Source organism: Sitophilus oryzae, unplaced genomic scaffold, assembly GCF_002938485.1.
Source record: "Sitophilus oryzae breed Bouriz unplaced genomic scaffold, Soryzae_2.0 scaffold_158_pilon_pilon, whole genome shotgun sequence".
NCBI lineage: Eukaryota > Metazoa > Arthropoda > Insecta > Coleoptera > Curculionidae > Sitophilus > Sitophilus oryzae.
This window is the reverse complement of record NW_022146269.1, coordinates 1,156,325-1,177,923: the sequence shown is the minus strand read 5'-3', so window position 1 is coordinate 1,177,923 and position 21,599 is coordinate 1,156,325. Positions and strand designations below refer to the sequence as shown.

At 33.1% G+C, this 21,599-nt stretch overlaps 2 protein-coding genes across 14 annotated transcripts in view; both read left to right on the top strand.

Annotated features, from left to right (window-relative positions):
* LOC115879891 (oocyte zinc finger protein XlCOF6-like) overlaps nucleotides 1-21,599 on the top strand; it is a 596,405-nt gene that overhangs the window by 255,170 nt on the left and 319,636 nt on the right. Inside the window, exon 5 of one of the 13 annotated variants that reach the window (XM_030896917.1) lies at nucleotides 775-5,043. The exons of the other annotated variants lie outside the window; for them this stretch is intronic. Coding sequence (XP_030752777.1) covers nucleotides 775-4,810 — 4,036 coding nt within the window. The 3' untranslated portion in view covers nucleotides 4,811-5,043. Of the gene's footprint in view, nucleotides 1-774; nucleotides 5,044-21,599 lie in introns of those variants that run through there. 13 annotated transcript variants of the gene reach the window in all.
* Nucleotides 5,768-10,529, top strand: LOC115879893. Its single transcript, XM_030896935.1, has one exon. It carries the CDS (start codon nucleotides 6,386-6,388, stop codon nucleotides 10,097-10,099), a length of 3,714 nt encoding a protein of 1,237 aa, XP_030752795.1. The 5' UTR covers nucleotides 5,768-6,385; the 3' UTR covers nucleotides 10,100-10,529.

The following is a 21,599-nucleotide window of genomic DNA, read 5'->3' as shown; positions in this document are numbered from 1 at the left end:
TTAAAATCTTCCGTAATACGGCCCTACTCGCCACCGGTGGAGGTTATGCATCGACTGAATGAGGCTGACTGTCGCTAGTGTCGCTCGCTTAATTCAGTTAAGCATCGTCGGAGTGGGGCGTTATAAATTCGAGCGTGAGAAAAATTGGCGAGTGTCCAAGCTATATTATTCTGTAAGCTGTGGTAGAAGTTTGTTCCTTTAATTTCAATGTAAGCATTCAGAACGTCAAAATTAGTGGTAGACATTTTCAATTTGTAGAAAAAGTTATCAAACTTTTAACTTTTTCACATGTTTTTTACTAATTAAACTTCAAAATTTGCGAGAAATGTCATTTTGGCCTTTGATTAACTTCGGTCAAGAGAAATTGTGGTTAGAAATCAAAAGTTGATTGTTTTATAACAGATATAACTGACTAACGCAAGCTGTTGCTAGAATATTTTATTAATTTTAATTGTGTTTTTTAAACATTGTGAATGATCGAAAACTAAAAAGTATAAAGTGTAATTGAAACCACTAATTTATTCCACAATTGCGAGGTTCTGAATAAAGCTTTACTGATTTCTGGCTTTTTTGTAATATATACAGGGTGATTAACGGTCATGGTACGTTAGACTTTCATGGAGAACCATAAAAGATAATAGGATTTTTTTTTAAATCATAGGCTGTGAATCACCCTATATAAATTATATTTAAATTATTATCTAACTTTTATTTATTTATCTAATTTTTATTTATAATTATCTAACCTCGAATCTAACAGATAATTTTTTGTAGGTCTTCGTTGTACTGTAACAAGTGCGGTGTAGGGTTTCAAGACTTTGAATCATTACACTATCATATTTTCAACCCAATTTACCGTAATCATAACTTTCGATGTCCACTCTGTAACTACGTGGTAGGAAAGACTATAGCCGATCTTAATGATCACATTATCAAACGCTGTCAGGAAGAAGATGTTGTGAAACATGAAAAATCTGCTGTAGAAGAGTTGCCCAAAATACCGGAAAGATACTTTTGTGAGAAATGCGGAAAACCATTTTCTCTTTTTATCGATTTATTAACACACAGATCAACTCATAAAAGAGACTTAATTTCTTGTACACAATGCCCTGAAAAAGGTAATAGTTTTGAATATATGATAAAGCACTTTCGCCGACATACTGCATATCCGAATATTTCGTTAATTTGTGATATGTGTTCTGTGAAGTTTACAAAAGTATGTGTTTATGTAAATCATTGTGAATTTGTGCATAAGCGCTTTCAATCTTTTCGTTTTCAGTGTAATTTCTGCCCGAGGGTAATTTTTAATGACTCAGAAAGATTTCTCGAACACGTGCAAAGCCACTGCAAAATATCACCGAAACTGCAAAACGGAAGATTTGTTTGCGAGTTTTGTGGCTTTTGTTTTGGTTCTCGTGGAAAATATATAAAACATCGTGAAAAGGTTCATCTTTTTTCCAAAATAATTAAAAATCATTTTGAATGCCACTGCTGTGGTAAGAAGATTGCACATAGGAAAATGTCAAGCCATTTACGTCAACATGAAAAAGAAAACCTTCAACGTAAACATAATGAATTGGCCCAAAAAACTGATCAATCTGAACACATTGTCGATAATAATATAACTTCAACCTCAAATTTGACAGATTTAAAAACTGTTCGTGAAAATGAGACCACATATGTTGAACCGATTGTTTCAGAACCAGACCAGTCTGGAAACACTAAACCAATAATTAATGTCGAATATGGTAATATAGCCAATGCACAAGATATTCAAAAGTCTGAAGATCCTAAATCAAAAGTTAGTAATGTAAGAAATAAGGATGAAACGAAATCGGTAATAGCCGTTGAAAGCGGAACCAATAAAGATTTATGTCGTGATTTTGTTCTTTACACTGAAAAAAATGAAAATCAACATAATATTATGCCGTCTGGGGATAATATCATGCCATCGGTTGCAACTATTGACTTAACAACTGAGCCAATGTCGGAAAACAATCCCGGAGAGAGTCAAAAAAATGTTAATGTCTGTATTGATTTAACATCTGACTCTAATATAACGAATGTAGATTTATCGACGTCTAAATTAACTGTTACAATTAACAATGACCACTCTAAAGATAATATACAGAATAAAATAAATCTTAAACCTTTTACAGTTATTCCTTCAGATAAACTCTTATCTAACATCACAGATTCAAATATATCTGAAAAAAATGTTAAAGTCGGAGAATTAGATATTTTAAAGAAAGATAAACAAAGCACTGAAAACAAAGTTGCAAATAAAATTATGACACCTGCGTCACGTGAAACTCCAAAGCAAGATACTACTAATTATTGTAATAATAAAAAAATGAAATCTATATCCAAACCCAAAATGAATATTTTGCCAGTTACATGTGACTCGACGACGCATAATCAAGGAGAATTTCTTCAACAACCTAGTTATCAAAGCCCTCCCATCTCCGTATTGAGCAATGCAGTTGTACCGAGCGAAATACAATCTTTTGATCCATCTCATTTAAATCCATATAATGACCAATTTAAGGGAAATCTTAATTCATATGGAAGTAATGCCTCGATGGATACTTCCTATCAACAGTACTATCAGAATATTTACGACAACCAAAATATACAGGCTTGGCAATCAATTGTATCTGCTCAATTAGTAAATCAACAAACATTTGTCCCTCTAACACCAATAATGGCACCTCAACCAGTTGTCCCACCGTTTATAGCTTCTCAGCTGCCATCTCAGTACCCAGTTCGAGAGACTAATTATAAATGCGCTGGATGTAAAAAAGAAGTTCCTAGTCTACCGTTATTAGAAGTTCATTTTCTGTTTTGTTATAAAATGGAATTAGAGGTGCTTAAAGACCCAAGAGAGGATTGCCCGGTTTGTGGGATTAGGTTTCCTTCTTTCTCTAATCTCAAGAATCATATCTCTCAAGGGCACTATGAATTGTTATCAGAATATAATTTAATTTTTCGAAGGTCTGATTATATATGTGATACCTGTGGCCTATTATTTTATTCCATGCAAACTTTAGAAGAACACCACCAAAGCCATATAACTCCTGAAAAAATAACAACTGATTTTAATGATGGTAAATTGGATAAACCTGATAAAACTCGCAGTATAGACTCAAACAAGACTTTGAAAACTCAACATTCTCTTGGACCGAAACATCAACAAAGTCATAGAGCTCCTGAAACAAGAACAACTGATTTTAATGATGGTAAATTGGATAAACCTGATGAAACTCGCAATATTGACTCAAAAAAGACTTTGAAAATACAACATTCTTTTGTATCGAAACATCAACAAAGCCATAGAGCTCCTGAAACAAGAACAACTGATTTTAATGATGGTAAATTATATAAACTTGATGAAACTCGCAATATTGACTCAAAGAAGACTTTGAAAATACAACATTCTTTTGTATCGAAACATCAACAAAGCCATAGAGCTCCCGAAAAAAGAACAACTGATTTTAATGATGGTAAATTGGATAAACCTGATGAAACTCGTAATATAGAGTTAAACAAGACTTTGAAAACACAACATTTCCAATCGAAACATCAACAAAGCCATAGAACCGGAAAAAGAACATCTGCTTTTATTGATGGTAACTTGGTGGTAACTACTCCCAATATACCTGATGAAATTCCCAATATGGACTCAAAAAAGACTTTGAAAACGCAACATTCTTTTGCATCCAAACATCAACAAAGCCATAGAACTGAAAAAAGAGCATCTGCTTTTATTGGTGGTAACTTGGATGAAACTTCCAATATACCTTATGAAACTCCTAATACAGACTCAAAAAACACTTTGAAAACGCAACATTCTTTTGGATCCAAACATCAACAAAGCCATAGAGCACACGAAAAAAGAACAACTGATTTTAATGATGGTAAATTGAATAACCCTTACGAAACTCGCAGTATTGACTCATACAAGACTTTGAAAACACAACATTCTTTTGGATCGAAACATCAACAAAGCCATATAGCTCCCGAAACAAGAACAACTAATTTTAATGATGGTAAATTGGATAAACTTGACGAAACTCGCAATATTGACTCAAAAAAGACTTTGAAAACACAACATTCTTTTGTATCGAAACATCAACAAAGCCATAGAGCTCCCGAAAAAAGAACAACTGATTTTAATGATGGTAAATTGGACAAATCTGATGAAACTTGTAATATAGAGTCAAACAAGACTTTGAAGACACAAGATTGTTTCCAATCGAAACATCAACAAAGCCATAGAACTGAAAAAAGAACATCTGCTTTTATTGGTGGTAACTTGGATGAAACTCCCAATATACCTGATGAAACTTCCAATATAGACTCAAACAAGACTCTGAAAACACAACATTCTCTTATGACATATAAAAAAGAAATAAAATTTTCCATACTGAAACGTCCATCTAAACAAATTTTAGGCTTATATAGGTGTGAGCAATGCAAAAAAATATTTAACAATTACAAAGAATTGATCAGTCATAAAATCAGCCATGGCGATTCTATCAAAGAAGAAACTTATTTGAGCTTATCAGATCCAGCTTCAATCGATTTAAACTTACTTCCTGCAACAAATATGGAATTTGTGAGAAACGAGAATATGAGTGGCGGATCTACAAGAAAAAGGAAATTATCAAATTCGGATTTTGATGTTTCTCAACACTACAACAGAAGAAGTTGTGATGAAAATCAGACGAGAAGGGTTTGTCAAATTTGCGATCAAGACTTCAATACTCAATCAAGTTTTGATCAACATAGTTGTCCAGGTCCCTTTTAATGATTATTAGATCACTTTTAAGAAAAAAAATATACAGGCATATTTTTTGTCTTTTAAGCTACCTATTTATGACTACAAACAGTTGCAGAATAATATTAAATGTCTATTTTATGACATTTTTGTGTAACTAAACGATATTAGATTTAATTTATCAAGTTATTTGATCTGTGGATAGGTTGTCATAGTAAACTAACTTATATGGTCAGAAAACGCTATTTTTATACCAAATTTGGTTGGTTTAATTTGGAACCATTTTTTTGTATACTGTGAAAAGAAAATAATTAAGCTTAGCCTAACCTAACGAATTTGATTGCTTTCAGTGTCTTGATTTTAAAATTGGATTTAATATTTCACGTCAAATTTTCATTGAGCTGCTGTATCGATCGGCTGTGATCGTAATATCCGAAAAGTAAGTTTCGGGCAGCTTATAGAAGATAGTAAAAAAGCAAAGCGAATTTCAATTAGCATTCACGCCATTGACTAGTAAAAGTGTGTCTTAGAATTAGTTGTTGATTTTTTTGGCGTAGTGTTAGCCAATCAGTGATTATGAGATTTTACTAGTAATTGTTAACAGTTTCAGAACCTCGCAATTAGTGGAATAAATTAGTGGTTTCAATTAGCGTAGAAGTTTGTTCCTTTAATTTCAATGTAAGCATTCAGGACGTCAAAATTAGTGATAGACATTTTCAATTAGTAGAAAAAGTTATCAAACTTTTAACTTTTTCATACGTTTTTTACTAATTAAACTTCAAAATTTGCGAGAAATGTCATTTTGGCCTTTGATTAGCTTCGGCCAAGAGAAATTGTGATTAGAAATCCAAAGTTGATTGTTTTATAACAGATATAACTGACTAACGCAAGCTGTTGCTAGAATATTTTATTAATTTTAATTGTGTTTTTTAAACATTGTGAATGATCGAAAACTAAAAAGTATAAAGTGTAATTGAAACCACTAATTTATTCCACAATTGCGAGGTTCTGAATAAAGCTTTACTGATTTCTGGCTTTTTTTGTAATATATACAGGGTGATTAACGGTCATGGTACGTTAGACTTTCATGGAGAACCATAAAAGATAATAGGATTTTTTTTTAAATCATAGGCTGTGAATCACCCTATATAAATTATATTTAAATTATTATCTAACTTTTATTTATTTATCTAATTTTTATTTATAATTATCTAACCTCGAATCTAACAGATAATTTTTTGTAGGTCTTCGTTGTACTGTAACAAGTGCGGTGTAGGGTTTCAAGACTTTGAATCATTACACTATCATATTTTCAACCCAATTTACCGTAATCATAACTTTCGATGTCCACTCTGTAACTACGTGGTAGGAAAGACTATATTCGATCTTAATAATCACATTATCAAACGCTGTCAGGAAGAAGATGTTGTGAAACATGAAAAATCTGCTGTAGAAGAGTTGCCCAAAATACCGGAAAGATACTTTTGTGAGAAATGCGGAAAACCATTTTCTCTTCTTATCGATTTATTAACACACAGATCAACTCATAAAGAGGACTTAATTTCTTGTACACAATGCCCTAATAAATCGAATAGTTTAGAAAATATGATAAGGCACTTTCGCCAACATACCGTATATCCGAATATTTCGTTAATTTGTGATATGTGTTCTGTGAAGTTTACAGATGTATGGGCTTATGTAAATCATTGTGAATTTGTGCATAATCGCTTTCAATCTTTCCATTTTCAGTGTAATTTCTGCCCGAGGGTTATTTTTAATGATGCAGGAAGATTTCTCGAACACGTGCAAAGCCACTGCAAAATATCACCGAAACTGGAAAACGAAAGATTTATATGCGAGTTTTGTGCCTCTTGTTTTAGTTCTCGTGGGGAACATAGAACTCATCGTGAAGAGGTTCATCGTGTTTCCAAAATAATGATCAGTCATTTTGAATGCCACTGCTGTGGTAAGAAGATTGCACATAGAAAAATGTCACGCCATTTACGTCAACATAAAAGAGAAAACCTTCAACGTAAACATAATGAATTGGCCCAAAAAACTGATCAATCTGAACTCATTGTCGATAATAATATAACTTCAACCTCAAATTTGACAGATGATTTAAAAACTGTTCGTGAAAATGAGACCACAGATGTTGAACCGATTGTTTCAGAACCAGACCAGTCTGGAAACACTAAACCAATAATTAATGTCGGATTTGGTAATATAGCCAATGCACAAGATATTCAAAAGTCTGAAGATCCTAAATCAAAAGTTACTATATTTAGTGACGTAATTGTTTCACAAGGGGTTAAGCAGGAACAACTTAAATCAAATGATGTAAAATGTGGTAACGCAGCTGTTTCACAAACAAGACAGGGCGAAAGCTTTATATCAACTTATAGTCCAGAAGCTCGACCGAATAAAAGGGCAAGAAGAAGGCAAAGGATAAAAGAAAGAATAAAAAAAGAGTCACAACGTGCTTTTGATGAAGCACGCGTTGCATTCAATAAAGATATACTTTTATCTCCTACCGATAACGTAGTTCCATTATTTAGTAATGTAAGAAATAAGGATGAAACGAAATCGGTAATAGCCGTTGAAAGCGGAACCAATAAAGATTTATGTCGTGATGTTGTTCTTCACACTGAAATGAATGAAAACCAACATAATATTATGCCGTCTGGGGATAATATCATGCCATCGGTTGCAACTATTGACTTAACAACTGAGTCAATGTCGGAAAACAATCCCGGAGAGAGTCAAAAAAATGTTAATGTCTGTATTGATTTAACATCTAACTCTAATATAACGAATATAGATTTATCGACAGTATTGAGCAATGCAGTTGTACCGAGCGGCATACAATCTTTTGATCCATCTCATTTAAATCCATATAATGACCAATTTAAGGGAAATCTTAATTCATATGGAAGTAATGCGTCGATGGATACTTCCTATCAACAGTACTATCAGAATATTTACGGCAACCAAAATATACAGGCTTGGCAATCAATTGTATCTGCTCAATTAGTAAATCAACAAACATTTGTCCCTCTAACACCAATAATGGCACCTCAACCAGTTGTCCCACCATTTATAGCTTCTCAGCTGCCATCTCAGTGCCCAGTTCGAGAGACTAATTATAAATGTACTGGATGTAAAAAAGAAGTTCCTAGTCTACCGTTATTAGAAGTTCATTTTCTGTTTTGTTATAAAATGGAATTAGAGGTGCTTAAAGACCCAAGAGAGGATTGTCCCGTTTGTGGGATTAGGTTTCCTTCTTTCTCTAATCTCAAGAATCATATCTCTCAAGGGCACTATGAATTGTTATCAGAATATAATTTAATTTTCCGAAGGTCTGATTATATATGTGATACCTGTGGCCTATTATTCTATTCCATGCAAACTTTAGAAGAACACCATCAAAGCCATATAACTCCTGAAAAAACAACAACTGATTTTAGTTATAGCGAATTGGATAAACCTGATGAAATTCGCAATATAGACTCAAACAAGACTTTGAAAACCCAACATTCCCTTGGATCGAAACATCAACAAAGTCATAGAGCTCCTGAAACACGAACAACTGATTTTAATGATGGTAAATTGGATAAACCTGATGAAACTCGCAATATTGATTCAAAAAAGACTTTGAAAATACAACATTCTTTTGTATCGAAACATCAACAAAGCCATAGAGCTCCTGAAACAAGAACAACTGATTTTAATGATGGTAAATTAAATAAACTTGATGAAACTCGCAATATTGATTCAAAAAAGTCTTTGAAAATACAACATTCTTTTGTATCGAAACATCAACAAAGCCATAGAGCTCCCGAAAAAAGAACAACTGATTTTAATGATGGTAAATTGGACAAATCTGATGAAACTCGTAATATAGAGTCAAACAAGACTTTGAAAACACAACATTCTTTCCAATCGAAACATCAACAAAGCCGTAGAACTGAAAAAAGAACATCTGCTTTTATTGGTGGTAACTTGGTGGTAACTACTCCCAATATACCTGATGAAACTCCCAATATAGACTCAAAAAAGACTTTGAAAACGCAACGTTCTTTTGGATCCAAACATCAACAAAGCCATAGAAGTGAAAAAAGAACATCTGCTTTAATTGGTGGTAACTTGGATGAAACTCCCAATATACCTGATGGAACTCCCAATATGGACTCAAAAAAGACTTTGAAAACGCAACGTTCTTTTGGATCCAAACATCAACAAAGCCATAGAAGTGAAAAAAGAACATCTGCTTTTATTGGTGGTAACTTGGATGAAACTCCCAATATACCTGATGAAACTCCCAATATGGACTCAAAAAAGACTTTGAAAACGCAACATTCTTTTGGATCCAAACATCAACAAATCCATAGAGCACACGAAAAAAGAACAACCGATTTTAATGATGGTAAATTGAATAACCCTTATGAAACTCGCAGTATTGACTCATACAAGACTTTGAAAACACAACATTCTTTTGTATCGAAACATCAACAAAGCCATAGAGCTCCTGAAACAAGAACAACTGATTTTAATGATGGTAAATTGGATAAACCTGATGAAACTCGTAATATAGAGTCAAACAAGACTTTGAAAACACAACATTCTTTTGGATCGAAACATCAACAAAGCCATAGAGCTTCGGAAACAAGAACAACTGATTTTAATGATGGTAAATTGGACAAATCTGATGAAACTCGTAATATAGAGTCAAACAAGACTTTGAAAACACAACATTCTTTCCAATCGAAACATCAACAAAGCCGTAGAACTGAAAAAAGAACATCTGCTTTTATTGGTGGTAACTTGGATGAAACTCCCAATATACCTGATGAAACTTCCAATATAGACTCAAACAAGACTTTGAAAACGCAACATTCTCTTATGACATATAAAAAAGAAATAAAATTTTCCATCCTGAAACGTCCATCTAAACAAATTTTAGGCTTATATAGGTGTGAGCAATGCAAAAAAATGTTTAACAATTACAAAGAATTGATCAGTCATAAAATCAGCCACGGCGATGCTATCAGAGAAGAAACTTATTTGTGCTTATCAGATCCAGCTTCAATAGATTTAAACGTACTTCCTTCAACAAATATGGAATTTGTGAGGAACGAGAATATGAGTGGCAGATCTACAAGAAAAAGGAAATTATCAAATTCGGATTTTGATGTTTCTCAACACTACAACAGAAGAAGTTGTGATGAAAATCAGACGAGAAGGGTTTGTCAAATTTGCGATCAAGACTTCAATACTCAATCAAGTTTTGATCAACATAGTTGTCCAGGTCCGTTTTAATGATTATTAGATGACATTTAAGAAAAAAAATATACAGGCATATTTTTTGTCTTTTAAGCTACCTATTTATGACTACAAACAGTTGCAGAATAATATTAAATGTCTATTGTATGACATTTTTATGTAACTAAATGATTTAATTTATCAAGTTATTTGATCTGTGGAGAGGTTGTCATAGTAAACTAACTTATATGGTCATAAAACGCTATTTTTATACCAAATTTGGTTGGTTTAATTTGGAACCATATTTCTGTATACTGTGAAAAGAAAATAATTAAACTTAGATTAGTGCATAAATATTTATAGGTAGAGTAAAATAGTCATTAAAAGAAAGAAGGCTTGAATACATTTATTTTCAATTTTGCAGATTAGTCTATTTTAATACAAGATGATCGAAAAAAAAACGGCGTCAGCGATGACTATACAGGGTGGCGCACCTCATTCGCCTCGGTTGATTATACGAAAACGGAAAGATGTAGAAACAAAATATTTTATGGGTATATGTGGGAAGGCAATGTGGCATAATTTAAAATATGTAATAATAAATATTATACTTATATAAAATTTTAAATATGCATGCTATAATGAAATAAATTGTCAACACTTTGTACACTACATTTCAGAATTAATTCGTCTGCTGACTTTCAAGCCAGAGAAATAAACTTTACTAAAAAATTTGTTTGCTTCTTTAACTATATACAGGGGTATCAAAAATTGCTGGACTATTTTAAATATGTATTTTACATAAAAACTTGGTTATTTCAAATGCAACACTATGTATTTTTTTAAATAAGTTGAAGCATATTTAAATGCTCTTTCAAACTATATTATCATATATGGTCTCCTATACCTATCTGGCTCAAATTTTGAATAAAAGCGAGTTTTTCAATAAACTTATAATCAAGATGGCTGGTGACGCCATGGCAATTTTCTAGTGACACTTTGTAGCTATTTTCAAACTCGACAGTAGTTTATGGACTTTGTTTAAATTTATAACCAGGTTATTTTTATTTAATTTACCTTACTTAAATGTATTTATTATTTTATCAAGAAAAAAGAAGCAATATCTGCTGGCGGAAGGAATGAATATATCACTAGTGGTTTTATTGTGTGAGAATAATTATTGCTTGTGGTCCTGAAGGGTGTACGCTCAAAGATATCCAACTAGGATTTTCTTGACAAGAGTTCCTTTGAAAAACTACTTCTCCTATTTCGCAGAGCTGATAGTGTGGTATATGAAAAAACTATTAGGCAGAAACCTGTTGTTGAAAGTGAAGAAAATGAATTTGCCTTAGTGGTTCTTTTATAGAAAATCCAATATACAGTGATGGACATATGTATGGAAAGATTTTTTTTTTAAATATTTTGTGCAACTTTCTTTTTAAACTTATTTTAAATATATTAAATGAAACAACGTTTTGTAATTTATGGAGTTTTTTTTTAGTTTTAATTTTCAAAAATAATTTCTTATTTTTCTTTTAATAAAATACATAAAAATTACTGTGGACAAAAGTATGGAAAGAAAATTTTATAAAGAAACAAATCCTAAAATCTAATATTTGGTTGCGTAACCTTTGGCCTGAAGGACTGCTTTATATCTTCTTGGCATGGAATCCACAAGGTTTTGACAAATTTCCAAAGGAATGTTCTGCCATTCATCTTGGAGTATCTCCCACAAATCTGTCGCATTGTGAATAGCCCTTAACCGAATTTTCCTTTCTAAATGCTCCCAAAGGTGTTCAATTGGGTTTAAGTCTGGCGACTGAGAAGGCCATTCCAAAACATCAACATTTGCCTCCAAAAACCAATTTTTTACCAATCGTGAGGCGTGTTTGGGATCATTGTCCTGCTGGAATCTCCATATTAGGGGCATCTCTTCTTCGGCAAATGGTAACATGGTATTTTGCAGAATGTCCCTGTACATAAAACGATCCATTTTTCCCTCTATCTTTACTAGCGGACCAACCCCAGCTCGAGAAAAGCACCCCCAGATCATAACACTACCACCACCATGCTTTACTGTTGGCTTCTGGTAATTTGCATCATATCTTTTACCTACTGGCCTTCTCACAAATAATCTACCATCAGAACCAAATATTTTAAATTTACTCTCATCGCTCCAGAGCACTGTGTTCCAGTTTTGAGATGTCCAATTTAAATGGTTTTGAGCAAACCGAATTCTGTTCTTCCGATTTCTTTTTGAGAGCAAAGGTTTTTTAACGGCCACTCTTCCCAGAAGTCCTACCTCACACAAGCGTCGTCTCACGGTGCGATCAGTAACATTGATATTAAAATTGTCACAGATTTCCTCTTTTATTTGCCGGGAAGATTTGTGTGGGTCTGCTAGAGAAATCTTTTTAATGGATCTTTCTATAAAAGGGGTAGTTGTAGCTCCCAATGTTCGATACTTCTTTAAAATTTTCGAAACTGCTCCTTCTGAAATCATTAACGATTTGGTAATTGTACACTGTTTAACACCTCTATTTTTTAACTCTATAACTAACTCTGTTGCGTAAGTCTTCAGACAAATACTTATTTTTACCCATTTTTAACAATATGTTGCTTGCCTTTGCAATAAAATCAAACTAAACAAATCGATCACAACAGCAAAAATATGAACAAGAAAAAAGCTTTCCATACTTTTGTCCGAAGCGTAAACAAAATATGTTGATAAAAATAAACAATGTAGGTAGAATAAAAATTATCTTGTGAATATTTGATATATTGATGCGGTTGTTAGCATACGAAAATATTTAAGCTGTATTATTTGTTTGAGCGAGATAAAATAGGAAATAAAAAATCTTTCCATACTTTGTCCGCCACTGTATCTACAAGTCATTCTAATATAAATCACAGAACCACTTCTTTATTTTTCTCGATAAAATAATAAAATACTTATTAAACTATTGTAGGTAAATTAAATAAAAGTAAACTATTATAAATTTAAATAAAGTCCGTAAACTAGTGTCGATTTTGAAAATGGCTACTAACTGTCACTAGCAAATTGCCATGGCATTTTATTGTATATATAGCCCTCTCGATTGCCATTTCATTGAAAAATCGCTTTTATTCAAAATCTGAGCCAGATAGGTATAGGAACCCCTAATATAGTTTGAAAGAGAATTTAAATCTGCTTCGACTTATTTTAAAAAATACATAGTGTTGTATTTGAAATAACGAAGTTTTTATGTAAAATAAATATTTAAAATAGACCAGCAATTTTTGATATCCCTGTATATATTTAAGGAAGACAATTTTTTAGTCAAGTTTATTTCTCTGGTTTCAATGTCCAGCACAATAATTAACTCCGAAAAGTAATATACAAGGTGTTTACAAACTTTTTTATTATAGCATGCATATTTAAATATCTTTAAATATCTCAAAAACCAAAGCTTCTAGACATATTAAACCATTATAATAAATGCCTTATTTCCCAAGGATATTATGCCCAAGAATCCAAAAATGAAATAAAATACCGGGTGTTCCATAAGAAAAAATATAACTTTGGTATGGATCTTAGTTCTGACACACCCTGTACATTTGAAAATAATTTTAAATTATGCACATTGCCTCTCTAGATATACACATAAAAAAAATTTGTTTCTACATCTTTCCGTTTCCGTATAATCAACCGAGGCGAATGAGGTGCGCTAGCTACCCTGTATAAAATGACGATCGCTGTCCGTTTTTTTCGATCATACGGTATTTGTGGTTTTTTGATTCAGTCTAACTTCTTAAATTTGAATTAGGTAACTAGTTTATTTTGAGATAAAAATATTTTTATCGTATTTTATTATTATATTTCTTAGTAAATAAAGGTTAGAGATGTGTTCGAGTATTTTATAGAATACAAAACTTTCTTTTGTTAAAATATCTTTATACTGAAGGGCTCAGAGTTGAAAATTTTTGGTTTACTATACAGGGTGACCCATCGAAAACGTTCCGCAAGGCATAACGATCGTTCAACCTTGTGGCAAGTGAAAAATGCGTAAACATCTAGAAATAATAAGAAAAAACAGCAAATTGATCGAAGGAATTTATCCTTATCATTTACTCTGATAAATATTTAAATAAACTTTTCAAATTTCAATCCTTCATATTTTCTCAATGACTCGACCGATTTTCAAAAACGAAGCGGGGAAATATAGAGAATAGAAAGCTCTTTTCATTGCGGCGCCACTTGACCCCTTCCCATTTGAAAAAAGTTGGGGGATGACACCCCCGCTTAGAGGGTTGAAGATTTTGCAATCATTTTTGGGGCAAAAACTGCCCCCCTCACAAACAAAATTGACGTGTTTTTGGATTTTTTGAAAAAAAAAATCCCGGCCGTTATGTCTTGCGGAACGTTTTCGATGGGCCACCCTGTACATAAATACGCCAAAGACATCGCGAGCATATTTTAGGTAAATTTTGAGGAATGTACCGTATATGCAATAATTATTTGTTGTTAATATAGAAAAAATATATATTAATTTAAAGTTTCTGAGACATACAATATTTAGACTAGTAAGTTACTTGTCCAAACAAAAAATATATGAAACGGGTGATTTTTTTGAAAATTTCGATTTCTTACTAAACGAACCAGCTCTAAGAACCTAAATTGTTTTACAGGTATTACAGTTTCACAACATTACGGTATTACAGTTTCACTGGAAATGTCGTATCTCTAAAGGTGCGTCCACATTGCTCGCGAGCAGGCCGAACGAACACGTCAAACATGAAAAACATTGCAAATAGACGGAGTGAGATGTTCAATGCGCTCGCAACGCTCGCAGTGCTCCACGTGCTTGCTCACATAAAATGCCTGTTTCGACTGTTCGGCTCTGTCGCGGTACATCAAAGAGACGCTTCGGAGCCATGCGAGCATACTTTTACGGCGGTTCGAAGCGCTCGAGCTGTTTGCGTTGTTTGTTTAGTTTTTAGTTTCGTTTCATTCATAGGATTCGGTATTTACTGCAGTATGATGATACTACCATGATTTTTCTTATTTTTTTGTTTAGAATTACAAATATTTTTGTTTTGTTCTTGGATTACTAATTTTAAATATACCTTTAATAAAATATAACTATATTTATATTGCCTACTTATCTTAATCTGATCTTTTTGAGAACTTTATTTATATTCTGGCATACCCCTGGTATTGTTTTTGAAATGCATTGCTTGGAAACTTCGAATAAATAACCCAAACTGGTATGTGAGTCTCCAGTGGCAAGGAATCTTAATGTTATGACCAATCTTTATTTCACTCTTTCTTTAACCGGAATACATTTCCTAAAAGTTGTATTTTTTCTTTCTATACGGGGGCCAACTAAGTTAATAAGTCTTTCAAAATCAGTAGCGGACATGCGATAAAAATTATTAAAAAACACTGAAAACTGTTTGTAAATCGCGTAGATGTTTACTTTTACTGTGCTGGAATCTACTTTTGAAATTATTAGACATCCAACACCGCCTTTTATTCTATTTGTCTCCTTCGTTGTTTTAATGATCGCACTAGTAGCCGCTATTAAAATATTTCGGTATCATCCATGTCCGAACAGTACGAACGCAATCAGAAGCAAGAGCGCAAGCAGGACGACGAGCAATGTGGACGCACCTTAACAATTTCTATGGAGCAAGAGCGTTTTTGTAAGAATCCAAATTTTCAAAAGATATGTACGCGGTTATTTTCATGCAGTGTAACTATGTATAGAAATGTAAATTATTATAATTTATTAGTTTTAAGATTTTCTGTCGTGAGCATGGAAGTTTATAACACTAACAATATATCTGTAAATTTAAAAAAACTGAAAAGTAAACTGTGTACCAATGTTTTTTAGAATTATGATTACTTTTTTTAAAGTCATGGAACTTGATAAATTTTATTAATATAAATTTTACTGATGTGTAATGTTATTTTGTTAAAGTTTAATGAATGTTGTTTGCAAATTTGGTTACATGTTTATTTTTCTGATTGTTGTATAGTCTGCGAAATAAATATTTTTTTTTGGAAAACAGCCCTTTTATTATTATTTATAAAAATGTGAGCATACCCTTATTTATCTAAGACAAGTGTATTTTAAAATAAAGTAAGTATTAGTCGATCCAATTAATATTTTTTGTATAATCAGCCAATATGAAATGTTGATAGCAAATCTTTAGTGGACTCAGCCTTGACAGCCACCAGTTTGATCCGGCACACATACAGGGTGATTTACCGGCCATGGTACGTTAGACGTTAATAGAGAACTAGTGATAGATTTTTTTTGAAAATTTGCCTTTTTGCATAAATGCATCTGCTCTATCTGTCTGAATTATTTTCTCTAAATGTTTTTTTTTCTCTTCCTAGTCTAATAAGACTAGGCATTTTGAAAGAAAGAAGGAATTTTTACAAAGAAGCTTAACTATTTTCAGTCGCTTTGCAAAAATCCTAATTAGAATTAGGCTTATTAAACAATGACGATATTTTCCATACATTTCTGCAAAGAGACTACCTGTTTTTATGTCATTTTACAAAATGTCAAATCTAAGCCAGGCATATTAAAAAATGGTTAAAGTTTAGTCAGCTATGAGTTTTTTGTGTAACTTTGCTGTCGTTTAGAATAAAATGAATTTAGTTCTTTAATACTCTTCCTTGGCCACACTCCACACTCTCATTAACAAAATTATCCCTGAAATTATCACTCTTTTGTGACATTTCCTAATTTTGAAAGAGAAGTTCAAGAAATGTTCCTTGGATAAATTTAGATTAGTTGTTGTTATACCAATTCCGCCTAAAATGTTTTGTGCAATCTGACTAGTCTTTATTAAGCATTTTGAAGAATGACTAAAAAAGTTCTTTGGAAAATTTCCATCTTTTGATTAAAATGCAGACTTTGATAATATCACTTGTTTTCCAAAAACCTATAATTTACCATCGACTGTTAATGCACCTTGTATATAATCACAATAAACTAAATACTATATTTTTAGGTTTGAAGATGGTAATATAATTTTTAGCTGTGGCCATTGCTCCAAGAAATTTTCAACGCTTCAGAAACTAAAAAGACACACACGAACGCACAGAGAAAAGAAAATACCCTGTCAGTTTTGTAGCAAACTGTTCCAACTGCGACATATGCTTGATCATCATTTAAAATACGTTCACTTAAAGGAATTCAAGTTTGTCTGCCAATTTTGTGAGAGGAAATTTGTACAAGAAGACGTTATGAAACGTCACATCGACAATATTCATTTCAATCAGTTCAAGCATCTTTGTACTCACTGTCACAGAGGTTTCAATTTTCGATATGAGCTCTTGAAACACGAGGAATTCAAGCATAACGGGGTGCGACTGGTGTGCGACATTTGTAAGAAAACCTTCAAAAACGAACAGTACTTTAAAGAACATCAGAAAACTCACGAACCTGATTACCAAAAAGTTCATTACACTTGCAGTTTCTGCTCGAAAATATTCATGCACATAAAATCGTATAAAGTTCATTTAAAATCTCATACCGGTCAGACAGTATTAAGTGTTTGTGATATATGCGGCAAAAATGTCACCTCGAAATCTAGTCTTAGAGACCATATGCGTATTCATACGGGAGAGAAGCCATTTCAGTGTGATATTTGTGGAAAGAGTTTTACAACGAAAAATTTACTGCGGACTCATCGGGTGGTACACACCAAGGAGAAACCATTTGTATGTCAAATATGTGGAAAATCGTTCACTCAAAAGGGGAGTTTGAATATCCACATGAGATACCATACTGGAGAGAAGCCTTATGAATGCGGACTTTGTTCGAAAAGTTATGTTTCGCGAACCTTGCTGAAAAGCCATAAATGCTTGGGGCCTAGCTAGTAATGATATCTCTTTCCTGTTATTTATTTTATTTTTCATACAAGTAAATAACTTACAGGAAGACACCCTCATTCACTGCCAATTGCCATTATACAGGGTCTTTCAAAAAATATGTGTCATCCCTCGTAGAGAGATTCCTCACGTAAAAATAAGATTTATTTTTTATATAGGTTGAATTTCCTACGATGTTCTCTATGGGTATTTCGGAAACTACTGGAGATAGAGAGTCGGTTAAATGGGGAAAGAATTGCAGTTTTGTGAGGTCATAAACATGCGCCTTTCACATTTTTGAAAAAGTTCATGGCTTACTAGATATTTTGAAAAAAACAACTTTTGGCTATTTTAAAAATTGTCCCTAATTCCATTATAATCTATTTTAGACAAAAAGTTTTCAGATAAAAGTGGTTGATAATCACATCCTTAATGGGATTGTGTCCTCCGTTTTTTTCTAAAGCCTGTCATTTTTGACATATGACACAAACATATGTTTTTTTAAATGGAAACCATAGTTGGCCATGACTTCATAAAAATCGCCATTTTTAAAGCTTTTTAACGATATAAGCTATAATATGTTTCTTTCGAAAAATTACTGAGTTATAGTTAATTCTTATAATTTTTAAACAATTTCACTTAGTTAGCCATAGAAATAACAAGTTCAATCGTCAGTTCTCTCAGAAATATGAAACTGTCACATCCATACTTTATAAATTAAAATAAACAAAAATTGTAAATATGAATTTTTCAAATGAAGAAAAGCGTGTAGGATTATTGGTTCAACTTTTCTTGGCCATACATTTTCGAGGATACGTTGACCGGTGAACGTTACTTACGTTTTTTAGAGAACGGTTTTCGAAACATGTTAGAAAAGTTAAATTTAGACACTCGCGCATCAATAGAGTGAGTTTCATTATGACACTCCCCCTAATAATGAAAGAAATGTTAAACATTATTTATATCACAATTATGCAAACTCAGGGATAGGGAGAGGTGGACCAATTGCATGGGCCTCCCCGATCACCTGATCTATCCATTTTTGATTTTTTTAGGCGGTATGGTTAACAAATAAGGGTTACAAAAGAACTTATGAATTAAGAGAGGCACTCGAAGGCGGTACGGGAGAAGTTTATTAAAGTCGACCGGCCATAGTCAACCGTTCTTTGGAAATTCTATTCTAGAATCTAGGGACAATTTTTAAAATAGCCAAAATTTGTCCAATTTTTAAAATAGCCAAAATTTCTTCCCGAGATACTCATAGAGAACATCGTAGAAAACTGACCCTGTATAAACATATCTCCGATTCTGCTTTATTTCGTAGACACAGCATATGTCGACATATTCACCAGGGATATGGGTTATTACTGGAATATTTTACTGAAAAAAAAAACTTGTGCACCATTGCTTTTTTTTTCTTCTTAACCCAGTTGCATAGCCTGTTTGATGCCGATTGAAAGTCGCCTGTTGATATTTCGTCGATTTTAGTCTCCTTGATGAAATAACACAATTTTCTTACACAATATTGCTAACAAGAAAAAAAATCAGCAATGGCGCATGTGTTTTTTTACAAAAATATTTTAGTGATTGCCCATATGCACCACCCTGGTGAATCTGACACTTTTTTGGTACTAAACTATACTATAACACTTAACTAACTTTTACCCTCAAAATTTCATATGAATCGCTAAAAGCTCTTGGAAGAACTTATAATAAATCGAAATGAAATTAAGATTTTAACCCCCTAGTTAAGAAACAAAGCAGAATCGGACATATTATGTTGATATAAATGATAAATCTTATTTTTGCGTGAGGAATCTCTCTATGAGAGATGGCACATGCGTTTCTTGAAACACCCTGTATTGCCATTTCATGTTGCTATGATTTTTATAATTGAGATTGAAAATATTTTTATACCTTTTATAAAAACTTACCTCAGGTTATGTTTTCCTCCGTATGAAACAATTTATACATTAAGATTTTTATGATGACCTTAGGTCATGCATGATACATCAGAATTCTAAGACGAATAATACAATAGTAAATATGGTAGGTTACTAAATCTGACCTAAAGTGAATTTTTCAAATTATAATAAACTTCATCAAAAAATGACGATGTTTCATTTTTCTTGAAATTGTGTGTTGTCTCCTTTCTATGTTTACGCTTAGTCCCGAATCTTGTACCCCGTATGTCCTTGAAAGGATGATATTATAGTTCCACCGATTCTATCCTTTATTTCCAAATATGTACAAATATGTTGCTTGCGATCCAGAGCCTCACAGTGACAATATGTGCTCTAGAGGTGGGAATTCTTTCCTTGGGAGGAACTAGTTCCTTCAGAGGAATAGTTCCTTGAACTAGGTTTTTAGTTCACAATAGTTCCCGACTACCATTGACATCCCCCTTGCTTGCTAACGCGTTTCGTTGTCAGTCAGAACTATTCACAGTATGATCTGTATAATTTTTATAATGTACGGATATATAACGAGACGTGTAAATGTGTATGTTAAAAACATATAGTAAGTTTTATTGCAGATAAAAAAATAAAAAATAAACCCAAATCAGAGTTTAAAAAACTATATCACAAATCAATTGGAGCAAATATTACAAAAAAATTACGAAAAATTGCATTTTTCCTCACTTCAAGCTTTTTGTTTTTGTCTAAAAATTCAGAATATCTACATAGTTTTATAAGATATTTCTTAATTTTAGGGAACTAAAGTGAAACATTCCCATAAAATATGTAAAAAACAAACTAAAAATCAAAAACAGTATCCACAATTTTCTGTGGTAATTACGCCGGCTGTGGCAATAGACAAGGCCGAATCCATCGTCGTCGCCTTGTATTATATATCGGATCTGCCGACTGAATAGATTCCCGTCTTTTAATTAGTTCCTCTATGTCCGGATCCGATAAAATACGGCTGGCACACCCCACGCCTGCCTAGCATCAATCGCGCTGGTTGATCCATACGTAAACTAGTCTTTTATTTAGTTCCTTTAGGTCCGGATCCGATAACATACGGCTGGCGCTCCCCAGTCCCGCCTAGATCGTGCTGGCCCGATTCGTACCTACGTAAACTAGTCTTTTATTTAGTTCCTCTAGGTCCGGACCCGATAACGTACGGCTGGCACTCCCCACTTCTGCCTACCATCGGGCTACGCGCGCTGGCCGATCCGTCGCCGTCGCATATTATTATATATCGGTCACAGTCTCGATCCCGGAATAGGTCCTGAGGAACTAGTTCTTTGAGAATCCAGGAACTAGTTCCTTTCATTCCGGAGTCGGAATAGTTCATTGGAACTAGTTCGTTCACGAACTACACACCTCTAATGTGCTCTGTTGCTTCAGGATCTTTAGTGTATTAGAGAATCTGCAGCAAATTCGGGCCATATGTCCTGTGCAAAGACTGTTGTAATCCACACTTTATTCCTGCTGATCCATACCATTTCCTTTAACTACTGGGAGCCAAATTTAGTGTCGATCGAGCATACCCTAAGTAGCATTTTTGGACACATTTTTGGTAATGTTTCTAATAATCGTGTCTGTTTCTTGACACAAAATGGAAACGGTATGCCACAATAGGAAACCTATACAGGGTCCGGCAATAGTACGTCGGGCATCTGTAGCTCCTAGAATAAAAAACTTAAGAATTTTGTTTAAGTGGAAATCTAAAGTATGTTCT